Below are 25,212 nucleotides of genomic sequence, written 5' to 3'. Positions count from 1 at the left end.
GGTTGCGAAACGAAATGACGATAATGAGGATTGTTAATAAATAACAACAGGGACTCGGTGTATCATACGGAATAAACTTCGCCGCCATTTGGGAAATTAACTGCGGTTTGCACGCTAGTCAGGTAGTTTTTAAGATTCTGATTAAGACTTCGAGGACTTGCAGATTCTTTACGGCTTTCAATAACGATTGACGTACATACCGCAGAGACGTGAGAAGACCCCAGTGCTGGAGTAGCCAATAAACAAAATAAGCACGTGGAATTTTCTGAATTTTAATATCTTTTACATGGGAATAATACTGTTAAGTGTTTATGTGCATGTGTGTGCGAACGAGTCAGAGAGAGAGAGAGAGAGAGAGAGAGAGAGAGAGAGAGAGAGAGTTGTTACTGATAATGTTAACAAGTGTATATTTGCAAAGTGAATACTTCATAAAAAAAATAATAAGAATTCAGTGTAACTAGGCTTTCATTTAAAAATTAATCGTTTTAATGTGAACTCGTCGATTTACGCAGGGGGCTTTAATAACTTGATCACCCGCTGTATGTGCATAGAATATACACAGATGTTTCCATAGTTCGGTATACAGGGCGATTCACCTACGTGCGCCACCTATTTAAATTACTTGTATACTCTTTGTTATGTGAAAGAATGTTTGAAAGAAAACTCGCATGGTATCAAGGCGGGCACGCAGTGTAATAATTAGTTTTTTGCTTCTTTTATCGAGATATGAAGGTCACCTTGACGTTTTTAATCGTAATGGGTAAATTTTGACCCTGCAATTGGAAAGAGTGTTGAGCGCTGAGTAAAAATGTATCAGAGTGCGTGGGTCCAGAACTAATAATTACCGAGATATTCGTTACATGATTGCTAATGTAAGTAATAATCAAAGTGTTGCCCATTACGATCGATGTAAGCGCATAGTGGATTAATAAGTTCAAGTGGCTAATATTACAGCGTGTGCCCTCGATGATACCATACAATTTTCGTTTGAATCGTTATTTTATGGAACACAATGTTTGCAAGTAATTTAGGTGGCACAGTTAAGTGAACCACCCTGTATAAAAGATATCTATAGTTCAATAGGTCGATCTTTTCAGTCGCTATGTAAAGTGTACGCTGCAGTTAACTCTGCCGTTGAACTTGATACATGTAAATGGAGTCTGTAGACAACGGTTACAATTAGCGTGACGTCGATCAGTCTTCTCTACATTAATGCAAAGGTGATGAGTCATCACACTTTGATAGGAGCCGTTCCCTACATCCACTTTTCAGTGATACTTGTCCCGAGGCCTCGTCGTTCTGCCCGCTTCACAACGTCAGCATCTTTAACCTGGCCTTATTCCGACGCTGCAACCTCTTTACTAAAATATGCCACAGTATACTGAACATAGCTATTTCTATTCACTCCCTTCGCAAATCTAATTTCTCAACGATTTTGTAGCGATTCATCAGGCAATGACTGATCTCCCAATAATAAATAAGAGGATCACTTATTGGGGTGGAATTTTAGTCTATCTTACTGTGCATAAATTAAGCTACAAAGTAGTTTGACTCCTTAAAAAACGAAACACTCTTTTGATGGGATTTTGAAAAGCAAAAACTTCCAGCGACGAAGTGCATCCACGATACTGTACACTTTATGAGGACCAAACAAGCGACGGAACAACGATAGTTATGAACAATTGTGTACAAAGATTCGTGGAAGACTAACAAGGGAAGATCCAGAACCCGAAAATTCAAAAAAATCTGAAACTGTGAATATGTGGGGGATTTCCTTCTAATTACAACGCAATTTTTCTTTGCTGCTCAAATTCACTCGAAGGGGGTGAAATTAAATTCCCCCCCTTGAAAATTCGGCAATTTTTCGATTTTGTGTTATAACTCGCGAATTGTAAGAGGTAGAAAAAAAGTTTCAAGACAAAAGTTACTTCTTTCAATTAGATCTAGCGTTTGGTGAACAAATTATTTTACAGTTCACGAGTTATAACACAAAATCGGTAAATAACCGGATTTTTTGACAAACAAAAATTGCGTTATCATCAGAAGGAAATTCTCTACATATTCACAAAGTTTCAGAATTTTTCGAATTTCCAGGTTCGGAATGTTCCCTTGTAAGTAAGATACATACTGCTTGTATGTACATCGTGTATAAAAAGTGATGGCCACTGCTTTCAGGAGTGAATCTACACCTAATTTTTTTTTTTACATCATATTCTGCTCGCTTAAAGGAAACTTTAAAAGTAATCACATGTCGTAAGCGCATCGTTTCCTAAAAAAAAAAATTATAAAGTTTTGGTATGGATGAAGTGATCGAAGTTAATGAAAACATTTTTCACGCTGTTTGAAGTTCTGAATTTGAAGGTAATTATTGTATTAAAAGATACTGTCCCTTACAAATATTATGGAAATGTGAAAAGCTGTTTTAGAGAAATTGATTTTTAGAGATGGTTTGTCGAAGCGCATTCGTTTTCACTTTCGATTATATGAATTACACGCTTCGCGTTAAGCACACTAACACGCGTGCACCGTTTGGCTCATTTAAAAGTAGCTTAACCCAGAAATTAATCCGCCCGGCATTTCAAGGGTCTTCTAATTTAATTAAAGCTTCAGCGCGGTAATAACGGTAGGATACCCGTTAACATCCTTTCCCTGAGATAATTAAAAATAATTCGGGCACTTGTATTTCAGAAAATTAACACTCGGCGACAAGTACCAGCTTTATGACCATTCCATGGGTTCGTTATGGATCATGAAGCATTAATTAAACGAACTTAAATGAACTTCAATAATATAGACATTCGGTGCACCTCTGAAAAAACAGAAGATGCCTTTTTACAGTTCAATCGAACAAAGCCCGAAGAGTTTTAAAGTATTTCAAAATATTTCCTTCATTCTAGCGAAATATATATTAACAATTGTTTTTTTGGAGAAGGAAAAAGGAAACCTATAGAAAATCTTAAAGTGTGAAACGCAATTTGTCTTCCTTTAATTGTAAGTATATATTCTAAACCTAAATAATTTAAAATCCCGGAAATCAAATTTCTGTGAGAAGTAAAATGAAAAATCATCCCACGATCAAAATCAACGAGTAGGTGTATCTATTATAAAACTAGGAATTGTACGATTCTCAAAGTGATAAAATACTTAAAAATTCATATTACATTGACTTTGTTTACAAGATCTTATTCGAAATTGCCGAATCCAGCAATTTCTCCATCAATTCTAATTAGGTGTCTGCATAAAAAGATAATGTTACCACTGTACCACTCAACATACATGTTATCCTTCTGCAATGCTCTGCCATCTAGCGTAAGATTCATGAACTACCTACCTTCACTACGAAGGTAGATCTTCATTGAAAGATTCAAGTTTCGAGACTTGCATTTTTCCAATAAAAAAAAGAAGTCGCCAAATTTACGTACAACACTCAAAACAGCCAGAAAAGCTTTGTTATTTTAAATTAGGAATTTATTGAATATATAATTTAATGACCCCTTCATTTCTGTCAATGTTACAGTCGATTTTGTCAAAAACCATGCCTCGTACGAAAAATTTTATTCCATGTACTCGACTTATTTTTTCATGCAGAATCACCCCCTCTCCGGTTGTAGCACAAGTTACCGAACACCCTCGTATATACCTATGAATCGATTACTACACATTCGTGTTAACCTTGGGGCACTTCTACGTTAGTGATAAAAAAAAACTACCGACGTTAATAACATTCAGAAAAACGGTACATTCCACGATAATGAAGTGGGACACTGGAATGTCTTCGATACGTCACAAAACTCACGTAACACGTGAACTCCTTCTGTTGTTCTACGCAGTGGCCATGGTTTACAGTTTCTTATGAATAATGCTTTTTATGCTAACACTTTGTTTACCAGAGAAGCAGAAGTAATAGAGTAATGGACATTTTCGTCGCATAGTCAATGATTTCTCAACTTTCGCGTCTTTCTACTACTTGTAGTAGGGCTGTTACGAATATTCGGATATTCGAATATTCGAATTCCAACAGAATTCGAATTTGAATTCAAAATTAAAATTTGAGAGTGATCGAACTTTGGATTGTACCGAGTAGAAATCTGAACATGAAATATTTTTTCACACTTTATCGTGAAGTTCTTTTCATATTGGAATTTACTATATTTAGTTGTCTTTCAAATGTTTAGATTCGTATTCGGTAGAATCCGAAATTCGAACTTTTTGAATTATTCGAACACTTTGAATTATTCGAGCACTCTGAATTATTCGAGCACTCTGAATTATTCGAACACTTTGAATTATTCGAGCACTCTGAATTATTCGAGCACTCTGAATTATTCGAACACTTTGAATTATTCGAACACTTTGAATTATTCGAACACTTTGAATTATTCGAACACTTTGAATTATTCGAACACTTTGAATTATTCGAACACTTTGAATTATTCGAACACTTTGAATTATTCGAACACTTTGAATTATTCGAACACTTTGAATTATTCGAACACTCTGAATTATTCGAACACTTTGAATTATTCGACAACTTTGAATTATTCGAGCACTTTGAATTATTCGAACACTTTGAATTATTCGAACACTTTGAATTATTCGAACACTTTGAATTATTCGAACACTCTGAATTATTCGAACACTTTGAATTATTCGAACACTTTGAAGTATTCGAATATTTACAGTTCTAACTTGTAGCAATTCTTTTACTAAGGATGTCTCTCACTTCATAATGAGACTTGAAGAAATAGCTCAACCACATTCAATAACAATTTTTGAACACCTTGCGTAGACTAAAATCGCATTCCTTCCTCGTAAATCCTTCGAATTAACTACTTGCAAACATTTCCTATGATGTTTGAGATCAGGAAATTTTGCCGACCGTAACAGAAGTGGTATGTATTCATCTAAAATACCCCAAACGCCACAACATGCACATCTCTCTCGCAAGGCACGATAATTAAATTGCCATAATTAAAATTCTATTCTGAACAACCGAAAACTAAACCCCCGTTTATCCAGCATGTATTTGTTCACCAATTAACGTTAACTCAAATTGCCAAAAGCCATCCAGCGGCTACGTCGAAACAGTCTATCCACACTTTCGATAGTGACGTGTTAATTCCGTTCGACATGCCATGTACGAGCAGCTGCTCAGAAAGAAACAAGTGAACGTGATGGCCAAGAGTGCCATAATTAATACAAAACCTGGGGCAAAACTGTGAGAAAGAAACGGAGAAACTTCTCCTTCTCCTCACATCGAGCATAGACAACGCCGATCCTCCTGGTTCGCGTTTTTCCACGGTGTTTCCGGTTAGCGGATACCCGCCGCGAAGCCAACTGGCATAACGGAGAACAATAGAAAGCGGATATAATGAAAGGAAAGAGCAAGAACTATAGCCGAGGGAATTAGCATTGGTGATGAACTGAACAATTAATTACTTTCACATATCACGCCTGCCCCATGCAAACAAGCCACCGTGGGAGAAACACATACATACATGAGATGGCCAGTCCTCTGTAATAATTAGTAATGTTTGATTGTAGGAACGTAACTCTTCTGCGCGTATACTTGTCTGCGTATTTCTTGTTTTTAGAAATATTTGAGAGAATACAAGGATACGAATGGATCTAAGATTCATCAATGAACTGATCGTGCCATTCCTTCAGATTCCACCACGCAACATATGAGACTAGCTAAAGAGTTCCTAATTTCTTTATTTACCCAAATTCCTTCTCTACTCACACCTCTAATTATGCAAGCTTGTCTATAGTGATAAACTGATTATCTCCCGTTCGACTATCTTTTAAATAATTATCCTCCCCTATTCTAAAAAGAAATTGTATTTTTGGCTCGGTTATCCGGAAAGTTTATACTGTGTATAGCTCAATTTAAAAAAAAAAACAGTGAGAATCTTGGGAGTTTGAGAATGATTGCCTTAAAGAGAGTGACCTCTGCGTTATCATATATTTCTCTTAAGACTGGGCAAAGCTCGTTTTTAGTATTTATGGGAATTTTGAATCTAGCACAAAGATTCAGGTACATACTTCCGAGTGCCTCATCTTTTACGCCAGCCCCGTCGCAGCTAAAGGGAGAGCATGGTACGTAGACCTTTGCTAAAGTATGCAAATTCCGTAATCTCACATGTGTGACGTGCCACAGGCAGTCAAGCCACGTAATTGTACATGTCCGGCCACGAGGAATCCACTAACATCGTTTCACAATCTCAATAGAACAACAGAACATTTCATATCCTTTCTATCCAACGTGTTGCTAAAGAAACGAGGCTGTAATAAAGTATAGATAGCCCTTGAGAGTGATGAAGCGAAAAGATACAATTTATCACAAACCACAAATATATATATATATATATTTATAATTTTCTAATAACCATATATATAATTTAACTTTTTAAAAAATCCCTCCTCGCTGGACTTAATTCGTGCATTCGATAATTTCGGTCGTGCGAAAGGAGCAAGTACAGTACTAGGTCATGTGCAGTATTTGCTCCGGACGAAATTAATTAAGTCGCTCTTAATTATTTAGTAATACACAATTTCCACGTTAAGGGGCTTCTTGAATGATTTTCGACCGTTTAAAATCGGGGGAAATACGTGAAAATTGGTTTGCTTCAAAATTTAATGAGATTATTTATTTCGCGTGTACAGGGTGCTGTGCTGAATAATGAGAGTTGCGCAGAGAGTTTGAAAGATCGTAACGCAAACGAAATACGAACTGATATCGGCGCAGCGGGCTTTTGCATAGCTTAATTAACGCGTAAGAAATAAGAGCACGAAAACAATGCGTATTAATTATTGAAAGTTCCCTGGAACGTGAATGGGTGTAACGTGTGATCAGTAAGCGTAAAATAACGGTAGAGCAGCCGCGGAAAGGAAGATCTTCCGTCATTCAGATTTTTGCCTGACATCGTGTGATACATTCGCGTATTTCGATTCGATTGATGAGTGTGCTAATGAAAAAAAAAATGGGACTCAGGTGACACACCACTTCCTGAAAGATTTGTTTTGCTCGACATATTTAGGGAATTTGAATTTTTAATAATTTTGTAAAGTGAATGGAATTCTATGCTACTTTGTATTTAAAGTGGAGAAAAGTCGTAAGTGCTCGCAGGAATTCATGAATAATTTTAAAAAATTGAGATTTCAAAACGTGAGCTCACAAGCAATCCAGATTTCCAAAATTTTATTCTGCACTTTCGACTTATTTTTACGTAAGGAATCATCCACTTCTCGACTACACTATTCTGCCCCACTATTAATAGTAATCGTTAACATAAATACATAAATAGTTAGTTACAATTACTACCTGCGTTACACCCCTATGCCTTTTCTAGTACAGGAGAACTTCTTCATCCTAAAAATCATCAGCAACACTTTTGTAAGAATTGGACAGTTCGAATCTCTTCTGTAAAGATCTCTTTCCTACTGTCTGAGGTGTATTTCCTAATTTTACTTCGCTGAATCTAGTGAAAATGAAAGATACACTGCCTCAGGTACGATTGAAACGATAGTAAGGACATTGAACTTCGTCAGCATGACCTTCAGCTCATATCTCATGGAATCAGCTGGCTTTTCCGCTATATGGAGTCAAAGATACCCGTGTACTATTACGGTGCAGTGACCAATATGCGGTATTAAATAGCAACTAATACTCGCGCGTTCACTTGTACTCGCTACTACAGTACCATGTTGCCATGGACTTTGCGCTACGACTGAATAAATTCAAGCAGCCACACAATCCGATAAACGTACGCTTATCTACTGAACATACGTGTACACCACCGTTTGTAATTATTAGAATTAAATCCACTAAATTCCGATTTTAATTCAGCTATTCTCTGAGCTAACAAATGAGTCTTCTGACACTTCCATGACGCGAGAACGTAAAATGCAGTAAATAATCAGAAGCTCTGTGTTCTTAATGAACAAATCAATTTTAATAATATACATATACATATAGCATCTTCTGCTTCATGTAATTTATATTAATTGAAACGATATTGTTGAGAAATTCCTTCCCCTTTGCGTAATTCTTTGGGCAACGAATCATTTAAATTTTTTGGGGGATAAATTTTTGCAATCCTGTAGATAATGTTTCTTACTGTTGTTTTAGTAGTCCTGAAAATTGTTCTTGTTTCGATTGGGAAGCAAGTTTACAAGAAAGAGCTAAACGGAGTAATGGTTATAAACTTATTTTGATAAAACGTGTTTTTCTGCATTAACCAAATTTCCTGTACCTACTTTCGGGTGCAAAGTATTTTACCTGACGAAAAACCTAAAGTGTGTTAATACCTTTTTGCACAGATTACCCAAGTAGAATGTAACTATAGATGTAACGTAAATTGAAACTAGTTTTTCAACGCGCAACGAACAAAAAGAGGCCAAGAAGCGATTCCAATGCAGGAAGTAACGCGAAAAATCAGCTACGTATATTGAAATCCTCCAAACAGTCGAGTGAAAGGAAGGAGAAGAACAAGAAAGTCAGTGATGTATGTTTTGCTGAGCCAGTGGCGCAACTTGCAGCAAGAAAACTGCCAAAAAAATTTCATTTCAGTTACATCATTTAATTTATTACTTTCGCAGAAGATCAGCGCCTGAAAAATGCACAATTAAAAGAATTTGGAGACCAGGTAATCTCCTGGATATGGAAATATGATCAACTTAGGAGGGTGAATAAAATATCAGGATTGAAAGAAAGTATTACGCATTTAATGTAACAATACCGCAACTAAATTTTCTAACGTGTTCCGAATATTAAAAAAAGGTTCAGAATTTAAGGAGTACCTAGTATTTAATAAATTGATCACAGAATGGTTAAACCAGCTATGTCTGAGATGAAAGAAAATTAATTTTTAGTTTTGTTAATGGTATATGGCCAGTTTGGCTCCAGGATAGAAATTTTGAAGTAGGTAATGGGCTAAATAATTGGGAAACTAAGGAATGGCGAGAGTTCTCCAAATTAATCCTGAATCATAATTCGTGCGATGTTTTACTGCCGTTTTTCACGACACCCACTGGTTCTGCGATCGAAATCTGCCGAGAGCACGTACCCGTTGTATACGTTCATTCTTTTTTATCTGGAGTACTCCCTCGCTTTCACCGATTCCCATTCATTCGCGTGCAATCTCAAACATGCGATGAAAGGATCGAAGATCTGCTGCTTTGTACGTATGGACAATTTACTTCAATCAACTGTTGGAAAGAATTTCGCCTTTTTTGCGAGTAGATCGAGTCGCGTTCTTATAAAATCGGATCTCTCTTCGATGTACAGGGTGTAACAATATCAAGCGACCAAACTGTGCTGATATTTCAAGTAGCAAAGTACACTGATTAGCAGTGATGATTTCGGCGCACTGGTTCGGTCTATTAAATAATTAAATAAAAGCTAGTTTGCAATTTTGAGAATTCTTATCAGATTCCAACGTTTCGGTCAGTGATTATGACGATTCTCAAGGAAAGTTAGATAAAGTTCAACCGACTTGTACGTCGCACGTTTCTAGCAATGAACGTGACAATTGTTTAAAAGAAAAATTTTCTTATATTAAAGCATACGCAGTATTTTTTCCTTTTATCTAACTTTCCTTCAGAATGGTGATAATCACTGATCGAAACGTTGGAATTTGATAAAAATTCTCAAAATTGCAAAGTAGCTTTTATTTAACGCTCGGGCGGGCGCGCCAATGAGAGGTACACAAGCAAGCGCGTGGTGAACTCAGTTCATCAGTTGAAAATAATCATTTTAGCCCCCTTGTATATTACACTTCAGAAACGGTTTCTCTGTTGACAGTGGTAACTTAAATTAAATGTGTGGGAAAATATTATGAATGTATCCAAAAATACAGTAAATGTATTTAAAACACACAAAAATAGTATATGTAAAACATTTTTAACATCAAAAATGAAAATCAACTGGCACAAGCATCATAGGGTTCTTGAAACACACCACGATCGCGTGGAGAAAATGTTTTTATTACCGAGACCTAACGAAGGAAATACGCAGATCGGTGAACAAAGTTCACAAAGCGCGCCCGCTCGAGGGTTAATTATTTAATAGACCGAACCAGTGCGCCGAAATCATCTCTTCTAATCAGAACAATTTTTACGGTCGAAATTCAAATTATATTATTCAGCAAAGTACACTGTCAAAGAAACTCTAATTTAACTAAAAGAATAATAATTTCATATGATTTTGCATTTCAAAGTCACAGCTGCTTTTGAGGCTTCCAACAATTTTGGCATAAATGGAAGATTGAATTTAGAATGCTGCGGATTTACAAGCCGAAATTTGAATACTTTATTGGAAAATCAATATTTCTTATCTTTTACCAAAATCGTTGACGGTTAACATTCTAGAGTCGATTTATACTCGTTAGGAGAGTAGGAAGACGAAGATAACGCGATGATTAGTGTGACTAATTATTATTCTGCAACTATAACAGGATAAATTATGTAAAACCAAGCTGCCTGGGAAGAAAAGTAGTCGGGCATTGTACCGTACGTCGAGTTCCTACACACCGAAAGCAACGAGAGCAAACTCGCAGCGCTCGTCGTCAGGAAATTGTTGAAGACCATCGTATATTTAAGTTCGCGAAAATAATGGAAGATGTGAGATATGAAGATACAAGAAATAGAGTAACGAGCGAAGCGCAATGATGCGAGCTCTGTTTTACTTCGCTGGAGCACCTAATTAATATCACTAGGATGCTTTCTATGAGATTTCCTCTGGACTCTGACAAACGACGAACTAACAATAACCAGTACACCGTACGCGATTGTTTCCTAACGGAATAGCGCGGCACTGTGTACGTAATTAGAGAAAAAACTAATCGAGGAACGGAAATAAAACGAAACTGTATTCTGCTCCATTACAAAAATTGAATGGTTCCTCGTTTTTACCCGACTGCGGCACGCAAAAGAGGGTATTCTGTTTATCAGGCTATGTTACGCTCTAGAGTCTGTACGGATACACCGATTTGGACAAATGAGGTGTCTTTAGAATTGTCTTGACGTTCCGAATGTTATAGGATATAAAAAAAATAAAAAAACATTAAAAAAATTAAATAAAAATTAAAAAAATTAAAAAATCCGACTGCTTAAAAAATATTAAAAAAATTAAATTAATAAAAAAAACATTAAACAAATTAAATTAATAAGAAAATTAAATTAAAAATTAATTTTTTTAATGTTTTTTAGCATTGGTTGTATTAAACAATTACATTTAAAAAAAACCCGACTGCTTAAAAAAACATTATAAAAATTAAATTAATAAGAAAATTAAATTAAAAATTAATTTTTTTAATGTTTTTTTAAGCAGTCGGGTTTTTTAAAATGTAATTATTTAATACAACCAATGCTTATTAACAATCGTCACTTGTACAGGCAGGCAATTTTGCGCTAATTGTAAACTTCACACGATAATATCTATATAGCATATAGCACAAACATTTATCTACCAGTTCTCGGTATCTTTTGGTAAATAGTTTGTGCTCGAAGTATAATTAAACAGTTTCACCCTCGAAGGGTTGACGCTTCTGGAGAAGTGCGTGGGAGACCATTACTGGGTCAGTTTAGACCCATGCGCGTCTTTCTTTCTTTCTGCATCACTTGGGAACGTGATACTCTTCTTGCAGAAATTAATATTTCGAACTCTAAAGATTGATTTTTATTATAAATTAAGAGCATCGAGAACATGGGTTAAAATAGACCGAAGCACAGTGGTCAGAGGATTAATTATTTGACGCCATTGTTTGTACCCCTCGCGGACTACACTGTGAAAGGGTTAATAGAGGATTCGTATCCTAATTATTTCATGCACGTTCGTGTAGTTATTCTGGAAATAATATAATTATTGTGTCATTTACCTTGGAGGGTTTGTCCATGATACGGTAAGTGAGCGAGTCGCGATGACCGGTTGCGATGACGGCGCCCGCCTTACGAGACACGCATTGCCCCATATAGATCTCCCAACCTCGTCCCAGCACAATCTGAGCATCGCCAAAAAAAATCATCGAATTATAACAGGCAGAAATTCAGCGTTGATCCAAAGTGCAGCACAACTCCATTCGCCTGAACATGTCGGAGAAGAGAATCGAGCGAATAACGAAGGTGTGCTCAAATAAAAGCGGACCCACACATTCGGGGAACGCCGAACCTTCGTTGTTCGGTATCGTTCGCAGATTCTCCCAACGATCTCTCGTTTCGATGACAGGGTCCGATTTTTCTGAGACCATATTCTAGGAAATCCGTTCGTTTCATTTAAAGTAATATCTTCAGGACTATCCACAGTATTAATTTTATCGGTGAAATTTGCAGTATTATGATCTAACCGTATTTTCTTTTTAAATTAATCATCTGCTTGTTGATTTATTATCTCGAATTAATAATAACTTGTCAGGCTTGTATGGAAACACTCGCACGCTCGATTCGAGTTCAATGAACTTTGCAATAGCGAGGATGCATAAGGATCCAGCAGCAAGTTCTGATAAATGGAATCCTACTGCAATATTGATGTATGTACATAGATTTAGTAGACAAACAGATTTGAGTGACGGGACAGTGTTCTAGGGAACCTTCCGTGTAACCCTCTACCACCTAAAGCCACGTTCCCACGTGTATACAGACCCGGCTGCTGGCGTGTGCAAAATTACGCCGCAAGAGAAAAAGCGCTAAGAGACCTAAAAAAATATGAGATCAATTTTTAACCAACCCAAATTTGTGTAAGCAGAACTAGGGCGATAATAAGTGAGATCATATTGTAGAGAGGCTCTCGTTTGATTTTCGTTTACTGTTCTTTTTATTCGCAATTAGATACTCGGCAAAATTATTTTTGGGAAGGCCCCGCATATTTCGCGCACATACGAGGAAAACACCACGCGCCGGGCCTGCGTGTGTATAAGCCTTTTGTCGCGGTATAGGCTTGAAGGATTTGAACAGAATCGATTTTCACTGAAAATGTTTTATGGGCATAGGTTCTACTTTTAATACGAAAAATTGTGGCAATTATTATTAATATTTGATATTCGCGTACCTATCAGTCGCAGCGACTGGTTGTCCACTTTGGTACCATTCTCAGGGGTTAAAAAAAAATGATTGCAAATAAATTAAAAATATTCAGTTTTTCTTTCGTATATATTGATAGACTTGTGAGAACGTATACAGTGGCGTGCAAAAGTATTCGGCCACCCTTTAAAATCGCATTTTCTTTAGAAGCTCGAAGGATTAGTTTGCTATGTAACGTGATTCGTCGTTTTAAAAAAAATGCACTTGATCGGAAGAGCAAAAAAAAATAGTAAAAGTAGTTTAAGTAAGTTATACATGCCTAAAATTTTATCAAAATCAGTTAACGTTGCTCTGAGCTATAAACGCTTAAATATCGCAGAATAAGGTCGAAAATCGCGATACTTAAGCGTTTATAGCTCAGAGCAACGTTAACCGATTTTGATAAAATTTTAGGCGTGTATATAACTTACTTAAACCTACAAACGGGTTATTTGAATTTTCATTACAGGCTCACAAAAAAGTTAAAAAACGACCTTTACTTTTTTTTTAGCAAACTCAAGTCGTTTGGATTAATTTAAAAAAATTTATGCGATTTTATAGGGTGGCCGAATACTTTTGCACGTCACTGTATATACGCCTTTCGTAGTCAAAGGGTTAAACAAGGTAATGTTATGAATACTAACTGAGGTATATACATAGAACAGTCTTTCTTATACGTTACCATTTTCCATATATAACACGGGAATACGTGCAGATGTACGCCTACAATGTTAGGGAATTTATGAATTCATTATCATGCTTTGAATTATGTCATTTCCACGTAATAGTATGACTCGAAGAATATCAGTGATTTGTAATATTACGCGTGCCCGTCTAGTGTTATTTCTACGATTGCAGTCGAAACTCGCGCGAAGGCAAATTGCTTCGTTCGAATTTCTCATGATACCCATTCGAAGTAATGTCACATAATTTACGCTTTCCCCCTGTATGCGATCTCGAAGCAGGTTAATGGCTCGAAACAGATATCGCGGGGCCATTGAGTACTTTCATTGCAACGAACGGAAATACCACAGAACTGAAGAGGACCCAATACCGTGTGTGGTGTATCGTCACCAGCTTTGGTAAAATGATATCTGGAGAAATGGTAACATTGGGCAAAGGCGAAATTGAAAATGATGAGTAAAAATAATATGGCTTACTTATACAGAGGGTCCCAGAATATGTGGGAAATATTTTAGGGGTGACTTCAGCACATCTAAATAATAAAAAAGTTTACCTATTTCACTTTGTTTTCGAGTTCGAATCGCAGTAATTCTTTCGTTAGATGGACGTAGCGTCGCACAATTCCTCCCAACTGTTTACAAACAGAACTCGGTATGTAGGTATCCTCTGCACAGTATTGTGGTCTAATTAAAAAAAAAACCGTATCGAAAAACAAACCCCCCAAAAACAAAAATAAAATAGGACGTAAGTTTATATGACTTTTTTATTATTTACATGTGCGTAAGTCACCCCTAAAATATTTCCCACTTATTTTGGGACACCCTGTGTAACAAACAAATAGCAGCTAAATAAAAGAATTTAAAAATCAGTTACAAAACTTTGAACTAAATTATATAAAACAGTTTACCTACTAACTACTTTATAGATTTGCTGAAAATACTAATTACAACAGAAATAATAGAAACACACACATGAAAGCAGCTCGAGTTTATCACCACTGCCAATGGAGCTAAAAAAATAAATATTTAGATACTCTCCGAGCCTACGGCAATTACAGTAATTTCGAAAAGTGAGTCGGACGCACAAACCAATATACCTCATAATTATTAAATGCATTCCAAAAATCAAAGAAAATCCTTAAAGTATAAAATTCTATAATACTAGGATGATGTAAACGAAGAGAATATTAGTGATCAACTGGGGGAATAGATCAAGCAAAGGAGATTTCGAGGATCAAATGATGGAATCAATGAAGAAAACGAGATTTTTCGCAATCGAATGAAGGAAGGCACAAAAGGAAGGGGATTTTTGGGAATCATGCATCGATGTTTAGAAAACTGGGCATCATCGTATGACATAACAATATCGTTTATGAAATGATATTACCGCAACGCGACCTGTAAATGATCGGAAAGGTACAGGTGAAAGGTAGAACCATAGCGTGGAATTTAACCTTAAATACTCAAATCAATGGTGAAAGGTGGCGGTGTGTCGTGATTCCCAGATGTAGGACGATAAATGGCACTGGCCCAATTCGCCACATTCGGAACATGCCGAGCGCACAGGCCGAATGTTTAGGAGGATACCGATTTCTTGCAGCTTGCAATATTTCTCCACCTTCGATTATTTCTGATCGCTCGGGCCGAACCGTTTCACTTCCGGGCAACTTAGCACGATATTCTCAAAAATGGCCAAGCTCCTTGCAGCGAAAATTTAAGGTACAATTTTTTAATTAAATCTACTTGGACTCGAATGAAATTTTCTCGCATGTATTATTCTCTACTCTTGCACTAATAATGTATTCGTTTTCAGTTCACTTTTTTACGTTTATTTAAATACAATCGGCGATAGATCGGGCAATTGTACCCAGCTTTTCCACGGAAATTATGAGATTTTCCATCTGACATTAAAATAGTTAATATTTGCGATTAGTAACAAGAAACTGTTGCGAGCAGATTCTGTGGCGAAGAATTGAGAGTTAACAGATTCATCGATTTTATTCCATAATAATTGGGAATTAAGACGAGACATAGGTGAGATAATTATAGAAACTTAGAAACACGATATTATCGTTCGTTAGCAGTGGACAGGACAAAGTTTGTTGAGCTGCGCTCATTAAAATCCTACCGCGAAAATTCACGGAAAACTAACGAAACGTTAATTCGATTATACCTAATGAACAGAAGGGAAGAGTCGGCTAACATTTAACGACACGTGTATCAAAATAATTATGAACCGAGATGGTCTTCAAGAATTAGAATTCACACTGGACAGAGTCCAACTTACAGAACTAGAACGAAACTAACAATGCAAAGCCTTAAAGTGTACTCTCTGGTTTCAACGGGTGTTTGCACAATGATAAAAATCGAAATACTAAAGCTCGTGGTACAATATGGTTTTAGAGGCAGATAGTTTATTAGTAACTGTGGGACTACGATTTAACTAGAATCGAATTGAAACTGACCTCGCGAGAATTGCGACTGTATTTACAGTGACATAACTTTTTTAGAATTGGTCCAAACAACTTGAGTTTTTTTGAGGAGCTAGAAGGATTAGTTTGCTAACTGACGCGTTTCGTCGTTTTGAAAAAAAATGTATTTGGTCGGAATAGCGAAAAGAATAGTAAAGGTCGATTTTTAAATTTTTTTTTGTGAGCTTGTAATGAAAATCGGTTAACGTTGCTCCGAGCTACAAACGTTTAAAGATCGCAGAATAAGATCGAAAATCGCTGATTTCGGGAATTTTCGCGATTCTCGACCTTATTCTGCGATCTTTAAACGTTTGTTTTTTTTTTAATTTTCATTACAACTCAAAAAAAAAGTTTAAAATTCGACCTTTACTATTTTTTTCACTATTCCCACCAAATACATTTTTTTTCAAAACGACCAAATACGTCATTTAGCAAACTGCTCCTTCTAGCTCCTCAAAAAAACTCACGTCGTTTGGACCAATTCTAAAAAAGTTATGCGATTTTAAAAAGTGTCCGAATATCAATGCGAGTCACTGTATATCGGATTGGAACTGAGGTAAAATAGGAAATTGCAGCGCTCTCTTGGGTATTTTCGAAGAGGAGTGAGGATACTCCAAACAATGGTTAAAAGAAATTGTGTTCAAACATGTGAATCGGGATCGGTGATTCAGGGCCTAGAATAACAAAGAGTTGGCGTGACGCAAGCTTCAAAGGACGAAAATATTTGACTTGAATGGAAATATTTAGCAGTGATGATAGGATTGGTACGTTTTATGACCTCTCGTGACTAGTTACCAATTGCAGCAAGTTTTTATCTTGTTTTCGTCACAATTTGGATAATTATATTTGGCTTTAGAAATTAACTGCGGGTTTTGCCACTTTGGACCCTCGTGAGGCTAGTACGCGAGGGAGAGTTTCAACTGTTTTTACGTATTATTATCTAAGACAAATATTGCGCTTAGGTGCTTTCATTAAATGCGTCGATAATAGCCAGCTGCAAAATAGTATCTTCACATTGTGCAATTAGCATAAGTCGAGGTACACGTGTATGCATATTGTAGGAGATCGACACAGGCATAATCTGAATACGTTATTTAACATCCTGATAAACATTTCATATTAAATGCAACGATAACTAACTGGTCCTTGTACTGTGCTTTGTATCATTAAAGATTCACGGTTATAACTCGCGTCGATTTACTTCTCTTCTGATCAGATACGTTAATAAACTTTAGGCTGCGGTAAAGGTGTGCATTATTAAACTTCTGTAACAATTCCATCCGATATTTTGGATTTTACTAACAAGAGTATTTCCTAATTAGACTGTAATTAAAATGTAATAAATTTCTCGAGACTTGTTCCTTTAAATTATTGTATACTATTCCTATTAATTTATAAGGTCAGCGATTAATAATATTAACAACAATCGAATATGATCGGCGTTACTTCTTGTACAACATTAAATAAACCCAAATATTATTCAGAATACAGAATACTGCATAAAATAACGAACAGCGTACAATCACGGCTTAGTAAACGATGATTTTGAAATTTATGTTATTCGCGACAGTTTTCTTTAAACGTATCATCTGTTCCTAGTTGACTCATGCTGACGATTCAATTAGAAAAAAAAGAGGAATCATTTGTTCGCAATATTCAGAAGGAATTTTAAAGGATCGAGGAAACAAGATAACAGTGAATCCGCACCGAGATATCTCGGATGGAGGACCCTACCCAGTTTCACATCCTGCAATCGATACTGACCGAAATATTGAGAACCTGATAGTTCGCCTGAGAGAAACTTGCATACATGTTACCACTCCACGATTTGTAAAGAGTATTGCATTTTTTCCGAAAAGAACAAGACAATAAAGTTCATCGAATCGAGTACTGTTTAAATCTTACGTAACGCCGAAAACCGGTATACGTTTGCACATGCACCCACACGCTCGCGCACCATACGTGCGATTTGTTAGACATTTCAATTCATTAATTTCTGTTAAAATTAAATTTAATGGTCGCTACGACCAAGTAGAGCATCGGTAAATTCTATTTAATATAAGAATCAATTCAATGAGATTAATCTATAGCCGTGAGAATTTTTCTTGGCAGAATAAAATTTCCATAACCAATCTGTGGTTACTTTGCCTACAGCTAAAAGGAGATTGAAGAGGAGATAGGAATGAAAGCCAGAAATTTTGTTAGTTCACCGGTGAAAAGATCAAAACCCTCGGTCAGGATGTGTTGCGCATGCACCTTAACCTTTCACAGACACCTCTTTGCCCAAAAGCGATCGGAAATCATATTGCAATACACTCGTATTTACTCACAGAAATAAAATTCCCTGCGGCCCTATGCCTGGCTTGTTCTCTAGCTGACTCAAAAGCACTGGAAAGAAGAAATCCTTTTTCATACAAAAAAAAATTGTCACAAATATTGTCAACACATCGTCCAAGATCACGACGCTCATTTTTTCCCTAATGATTCGCAGCGAGTTACTCGTACGTATGTGTACGTAATGCTCTGCACGTACGCAATGCGTACGAAGTAGCAAATAATTACGTTCATCATTTACATATGGAAGACACGTTCATCTTGTCGGCGTTTTTCATGAATTACGTCTCCACTACCGTATCCGCGACTCGATGATTAATTGTTGCGTCGACAACCAACGTTCCCCCGGATAAGTAAATGAAAATGATGATCGGAAGATTCGAAAATATATGCTCGTATATGAGACTAATCGCGGAATCGTGAAATAAATGTTCGGATGGTTTGGTTTAAAAGACACTCTTGGTAGATTCGTGGAACGTGAACCATAGCGCGCGAAGCATTATGGGCATTCTCTATCTCGATGGAATTTCATTGATCTTTCGTGTAAACATGAGGAGGAAAATGCAGCGAACGATCGGAATCTGAATGATTTTCTCGATAATAAGCTCACCTCTTCTCGCGGAGTTGAATCTCTCAGGTAGTTTGCGTGAAATCGTGGTATGCATCACAAAACTTAACACTGACACCTACGAATAACAACGTGCCGAGCGTGTGACGCGAGGATACGACTCGTATCCCCGATGCACAGTACGTAACAGACTACTACACCACCTGTCACTCAGCATATTCGATAGCACGAAACATGCGTCGTGATGTCATAGTCACCCCACCAAGCATCAGGCGCCAATGAGCATACAGTAGATAGACGCCCTCCTACCACATCCTTCGGGAGTACCATCTGCCGCGCAGCAACTAGTACTAGCTGTGTATGCAACGTGGCAACACCGCTCATACGAGGATCGGAAGTCTTATATTCAATAGTAGAGTTTTGTACTCAGCATTATAATTAACCTTATTTTTTATATAAAATTATACTAATATACCGTATCCTTTATTAATTATGTATAAGCAATACATAAATATCATAACTATAGTAAGTAGAAGTAATACAAAAGTTAGGTTAGGTTTTTATTTTCTCCTAGCTTACAGTTTCTTAAACAATAATATAGAAGTATTACTAAATTTTTAAACGTAGTATATATTTTGTGGACGCTCGGGATAGTTTGGTGTTGTGATGCATTATATTTGAAATATTTACAGAGATTTCAAGAAAATATAAGTGTGAAACAAAATAAAGCCATCTTTGAACCAAATTGAAGGATTTAAAAATTGATAAAGGTCTGTATAAGTTAATACAGACCTGAAATAGACAAAATTATTGGTATGAAGGAAAACAGGTTAAGTGAACTCGTGGAAAAGAGGTTAGCATAATAACCTATTGAATGGAACATTAATGCAGTTAATTATAAAATCGTTTTAGAGGACAGTATTATAATTGTGGAAAATTTCCTCACCAACCTAATATATCAAATTGATGTTTTAAGAAAAATGGAATTAAAAAAAATTATTGAAAATCTAATTCTTATTGAAAGTTTTTAATTTACAATTTTTCGAAGTGATGTCTGCACGCATTTCCAACAGACTATTATTTATGGTTTTCACATAATCGTTTAATAAAGTATTTGAATAAAATTGATAATAATTTAATCAAAATGCTGTGGTAAGCTTGACCACAAACACATGTATCTGAAACTGCTAAATAATGTATACCCGATTGAATACTAATATATGTTAATTTACAAAAAATATGTTTATGATTTTCAGATTGCAAAAGTTAAGATTCCAAATTACCATCATTTATTATATCTTCCATTATTGCATACATATGAATAAATGAAGTTATCACTTCTTCAGTGGTAACAGAAAAGCCCCCTCTTTGTAAGTGATCAAAATATACATCGCTTACAGTTTTACCTTTATCCTCCACAATTAATAATCAACATATATTGCAATTTAATTTTGTAGCAACAGAATGGGACTCATAACTGGATATGTAAATTTTAATGGAATCATCTACAACCAGCAGAATATTTTGTTGGTGTCCAATTTTTACGAGTAATAGCAACCATTTATTTTTTCTGCAATTCCTCATATTTGGGGCATAAAAATATAGAATTATAATTATTATGTGTTAAAGTACTATCATAATTTCCCTTGCAATTGGGGACACACCAACGCTATGGCATTATTAATGAATATGTGAAATTTATAAAAAAAAATATGTGTAAAACAAAATGTCCAAAAATGCTATAGGTTATATTAAATAAATGTGCTACACACAAAAACAAGTATCTGTAGAGTTAATATAAATAAATAAAACACCTGAATTATTGCTCCGTTTCTGATATTTAGAGGACTTCAGTACTACATTAATATAAATATTTGAAAGATAGACGGGAAACCGAAAGGCCGGTAGAGGGAGACTGTGTAGCCGGGAGGCCGGTGGGTAGTGGGAGGCTGATACGGTAAGTTAGGTTAAGTATATCGAAGCTGGGCTCTCGCGGTGTTGCCATTTTACCTTCAGCACGGCTATATAGTACTAGAGTCGGTTGTGATTCAAGTAATCGCTTGTTGCATTGAATCTTGCAATTATTATGAGGAAATGTAAAAAAACTTGGGAAGTGTAAATAAAATGGTACTTTATACTTGAAAAGATATATATAGCACAAATGTGGATTAAAGTATTAATTAAAAACTTAAATGGAACAGAACAATAGTAATCGGAGGCATTTATACAAGTTTCTGATTTTAAGAAAATAAAACTGCTATAATTAATGTACAATTAATTTCTATAAACTTTAGTTGAAATGTACAATATTATTCATAAATTTATTATACCCTACCTATGGTTACATTCTACACAAGAGTTGCAACAGTTTCATATTTTATTTTTCATTATCATATATTACAATCATAGTATTATTCACATTAAGTTATGGGCTATAATATGTATGTATAACAATGTGCAAATGTTTTTGCTGATGTACATGGCTTTATTGAAGGCTCTTTTGTATTAAGCCACATAACTACGTACAGGTAGAATTTTATTTGCGAGGGATTTAATTTCTAAATACTTTCCGTTTCTGGAGGACGCTCCGTCTTGTTTTGTCCTAATTGTGCCTGGCGTATAGTTCTTTGAATAATCCTTATTTCCTTCCTCATTTTGTACTCGTCGTAACAACAGTTAACTCCATAACATAATGTTATTACAGCATAGCAGCCTACCGCTATATGCGTGGACTTTTTTGGTTGACTTGTAAATAAAAATGCCACTAATCCACTTACAATGCCGCCACCAATACCATACAAGAAGGAATCTCTTTGACATTGTGTTTGAATAATTGGTACTCCAAATAATGTTACGCCTGTCTTTGGAGGTTCTTTTATGTCCACGCTATTCGTATTTGCCATAGTGTCCATGTTAACTCATAGGATCATTAACCAGGAGCGTATTCACGTAATCTTTGCAAGTATCATGTAGTAAGGTAACATATCACACATATCAACTATGCATGTACATGAACATGCTCACACATTACTCCACATTACTCCACAAACAACTCAATCATAAAATTACTAGACATCACTATGAGCGAATTCCACTTACGCCCAAATCGCCTGCGATTTTCATTAGGGTAGGTTTCGCTATACACGATTGGACGCATCGTCAAGAATTTCAAAGTCGATTTTCTCGAAAATGAAGCGCAATATCAAAAAATTTTATTTCTTTTTCTCGATTTATTTACTTGTTATAAGTAGAGTAGAAAGAGTAACTTTTTTTTATATCACGTTTCATTTTCGAGAAAATCAACTTTGAAATTCTTGACGTTGCGTCCAGTCGCGTATAGGAAAACCTACCTTAATGAAAATCACGGGCGATTTGGGCGTAAGTGGAATATTCTCCAATATGGAATATAGTCCAATATTTTCCACAAAAATTGCCAAATAAAAAATGAAGTTAATTGCTGATACTCTTCCCTACTTACGATATCCTTTTTCTTATCCAGACGTCTAAGACTGCGTAAAAAAATGCATTTTAAAAGCTACATAAGCATTTTTATTTGCAAAAGATACCATATGGTTACGAGTCAAGGATTTATTCTAATGTTGCTGATTCCTTTCCTAAAATATGAATGACTAAAGTTTAGGAAGTGCAATGATTATAACTAAAATATTAGAAACAACGTATTTATATTATATAGGGACATTTGTATTTTAAATGGTTGGTATTTCTACCTAACCGCTTCCTAATTCTTTTTCACGCGGTGCGGATATCGTCAAGGTACACGCGATTAAGAGTTCGGTTTTTGACTAAAAACAAGGTTGAAATGATTCAGAAAACAGTAAATGTTACACAGCAGGTTACTCGTAGCATAGCAATTTATTAGATGGATTAACTTTCTTTCCCGGATCGCGTCCACGGAATTTGATAAAAGTGGATTTCGTTTCATACCATCTACTTCGAGATATCTGACAGCATATTGTAATTCGCAAATATTGAATTTAAAGCTGTACTTCTGTGCACGCAATAAGCTCCAAATAAGATTTCTATTCTAGTTGAAATTATTAACAAACCGAAAAGTGGTGTTAAATTAGCAAAGTACATATAAACAATGTCTTAACCTCTCTACATGTTTCAGATGTTCACGGCAAACGCTAAAATAATAAAGAGTGGTGGAGCCGAGCCTGATGCGTTCGAGGCTAGCATTTCTCAAGCTCTTCTGGAGCTTGAAATGAATAGTGATTTAAAATCACAGTTAAGAGAACTGTACATCACTAAGGCACGTGAAATAGAAACCAATAACAAAAAGGTAACTTAACGCTTCCCTTCTTATCATTCAACTTCCACAATAATTCATTTTCCTTCATTTCTTTCATAAAAATACTGTTTAAGCTTTACAATACTTATTAACAAATGTTATTAACTGTGCAATATCTATATTAGAAACAAAGTAATAGGCAGTGCAAATAATTGCCTTTTTAAATAGAACAGACAGTTCTATTGTTTTATACTTTAGCGTCTTGTCTACTGTTATGTGTGAAATAGCAATCACATTTTGAAGCAGATATATTATGAACTTAGTGTAGAATAATATTTGTTTTGTTGCAGTGCATCATTATTTACGTACCTATGCCAAAACTGAAGGCTTTCCAAAAAATTCAGACGAGACTTGTTCGTGAATTGGAAAAGAAATTTTCTGGAAAGCATGTCATGTTTGTTGGAGAGCGTAAAATTTTACCCAAACCAACAAGGAAAACACGTACCAAGAACAAGCAAAAGAGGCCGAGAAGGTATGACTAAATAATTAAAAGAATGCTGATATCGCTCATATACTTATACAATATAAGGTGTTAGTTAACGACAAATATATAGCGAAAATCATCATTTTCAGCCGTACTTTGACTGCAGTGTATGATGCGCTGCTGGAAGACTTGGTGTATCCTGTAGAGATTGTTGGCAAACGCATCAGAATTAAACTCGATGGTACACAGCTCATCAAAGTACATTTGGATAAAAATGAACAAACGAACATCGAGCACAAGGTAAATTGCTTTTTATAATGTATATTCCTAGTCTTTATTTGCCATCTAGACCAGGGTTGACTAACTGGTGGCTCGCGAGCCACCGGGTGCACCTCCGCCTTGCTGCCACACTGAACGGCCCCCTCCATACCGACCAGACTCTGACAATCGCAGTCATTCCTCCTTCTTTCCTTCTCTTTTTGACTGCGATCGTCAGAGTCTGGGAGGTGTGGAGGGGGGCCGTTCAGCGTGGCAGCAAGGCCGGAGGTGCCCCCGGAGGCTCGCGAGCCATCAGTTAGTCAACCCTGATCTAGACAAATGAATGATTTAAATTTTTTATACTTCTGTTTCCATAATTGTTATGAAACATCTAATGTACCACTTTGATCGACAGGTCGACACCTTTGCTGCTGTGTATAAGAAATTAACAGGGCGGGATGTAACATTTGAATTCCCTGAAACCTATGTATAATTTGTTAAAAAAATAAAAATATTTGAAATACGATTTCCTGTTATTTTCTTCTTCCTGTTATTAAAATTTATTCATAATCTAGTAGCAACTTCTATTTCAAGATCATTTAAATAGTAAGTTAATTCTAAGTCATTTAAATAGAAAATTTTCTTCATTCTCATCGGCTCCGCTGTGAACACCCCTACAACTCGATAAGTCGAAACCCCTATTAGCGAATTCGGTACCTCGCACTGACTGTGCTGGTGCCAGAAAATGACTTGGATTGGTTGTTTCTGATAGAAAGGAAGATAGCTTTATAAGAATCAACCAATCCAAGTCATTGTTTGGCACCAGTGCAGAGTCAGTGAGAATTACCGAATTCGCTATATAATTCAAAAAGTTGAGATGAGTGCATAACGAGAATACATATGTATAATATCATCAGTACATACACTAATGAAAAAAGTACACCAAATGCAATACTACGCGTGTATGTGCATGCGCCTAAAGCCTAAAATTCGATAATTCCTAACAGAAATTTAATTATTAATTTTCACTTTTTTTATTCAATACATAAAAACCCGTTCAATTATTAGTGGTTTTAAAATCGCTAGTGTCGATACAGCAAGTGATT

At 35.9% G+C, this 25,212-nt stretch overlaps 2 protein-coding genes and 1 long non-coding RNA gene across 15 annotated transcripts in view; 2 read left to right on the top strand and 1 right to left on the bottom strand.

The window, feature by feature from the left end:
* The window catches only part of LOC143366500 (uncharacterized), an 81,152-nt gene extending 61,835 nt beyond the window's left edge, over positions 1 to 19,317 (bottom strand). For 6 of the 8 annotated variants that reach the window (XR_013084747.1, XM_076807614.1, XM_076807618.1 and 3 more), the window contains exons 1-3: positions 19,155 to 19,317; positions 18,541 to 18,598; positions 11,880 to 12,002 (exon numbers count right to left, since the gene is read on the bottom strand). Coding sequence is in view for 6 of the 8 variants with exons in the window: in XM_076807614.1 (XP_076663729.1) it covers positions 11,880 to 11,972 (93 nt within the window). In the remaining 2 variants the exon portion in view is untranslated. The remainder of the gene's footprint in view (positions 1 to 11,879; positions 12,003 to 18,540; positions 18,599 to 19,154) is intronic. The other 2 variants (XM_076807615.1, XM_076807620.1) reach the window with 2 other exon arrangements.
* A 175-nt stretch (positions 19,318 to 19,492) lies between these two features.
* On the top strand, positions 19,493 to 20,936 carry LOC143378622 (uncharacterized). 3 transcript variants are annotated; one of them, XR_013088318.1, is made up of 4 exons: positions 19,493 to 19,637; positions 19,805 to 19,882; positions 20,369 to 20,482; positions 20,570 to 20,936. It is a non-coding gene; the product is annotated as an uncharacterized LOC143378622 (long non-coding RNA). The 3 variants fall into 3 exon arrangements; XR_013088317.1 differs by lacking the exon at positions 19,493 to 19,637 and having other exon boundaries at positions 19,681 to 19,882; XR_013088316.1 differs by lacking the exons at positions 19,493 to 19,637; positions 20,369 to 20,482 and having other exon boundaries at positions 19,654 to 19,882.
* Positions 20,937 to 22,756: 1,820 nt separating this feature from the next.
* On the top strand, positions 22,757 to 24,632 carry Rps7 (ribosomal protein S7). Of its 4 annotated transcripts, none has more exons than XM_076807647.1 (5): positions 22,757 to 22,886; positions 23,245 to 23,415; positions 23,715 to 23,896; positions 23,998 to 24,148; positions 24,522 to 24,632. In XM_076807647.1, the coding sequence occupies exons 2-5, from the start codon at positions 23,245 to 23,247 to the stop codon at positions 24,597 to 24,599; spliced, it is 582 nt and encodes a 193-aa protein (XP_076663762.1). In that variant the 5' UTR covers positions 22,757 to 22,886; the 3' UTR covers positions 24,600 to 24,632. The 4 variants fall into 4 exon arrangements, with proteins under 4 accessions (XP_076663762.1, XP_076663764.1, XP_076663761.1 ...); XM_076807649.1 differs by lacking the exon at positions 22,757 to 22,886 and adding an exon at positions 22,905 to 22,926; XM_076807646.1 differs by lacking the exon at positions 22,757 to 22,886 and adding an exon at positions 22,918 to 22,947.
* Positions 24,633 to 25,212: the final 580 nt, after the last annotated feature.

Source organism: Andrena cerasifolii, chromosome 2 (genome assembly GCF_050908995.1).
Source record: "Andrena cerasifolii isolate SP2316 chromosome 2, iyAndCera1_principal, whole genome shotgun sequence".
In the NCBI taxonomy this organism is placed as follows: Eukaryota; Metazoa; Arthropoda; class Insecta; order Hymenoptera; family Andrenidae; genus Andrena; species Andrena cerasifolii.
This window is presented reverse-complemented; position numbering and strand designations above follow the sequence as displayed.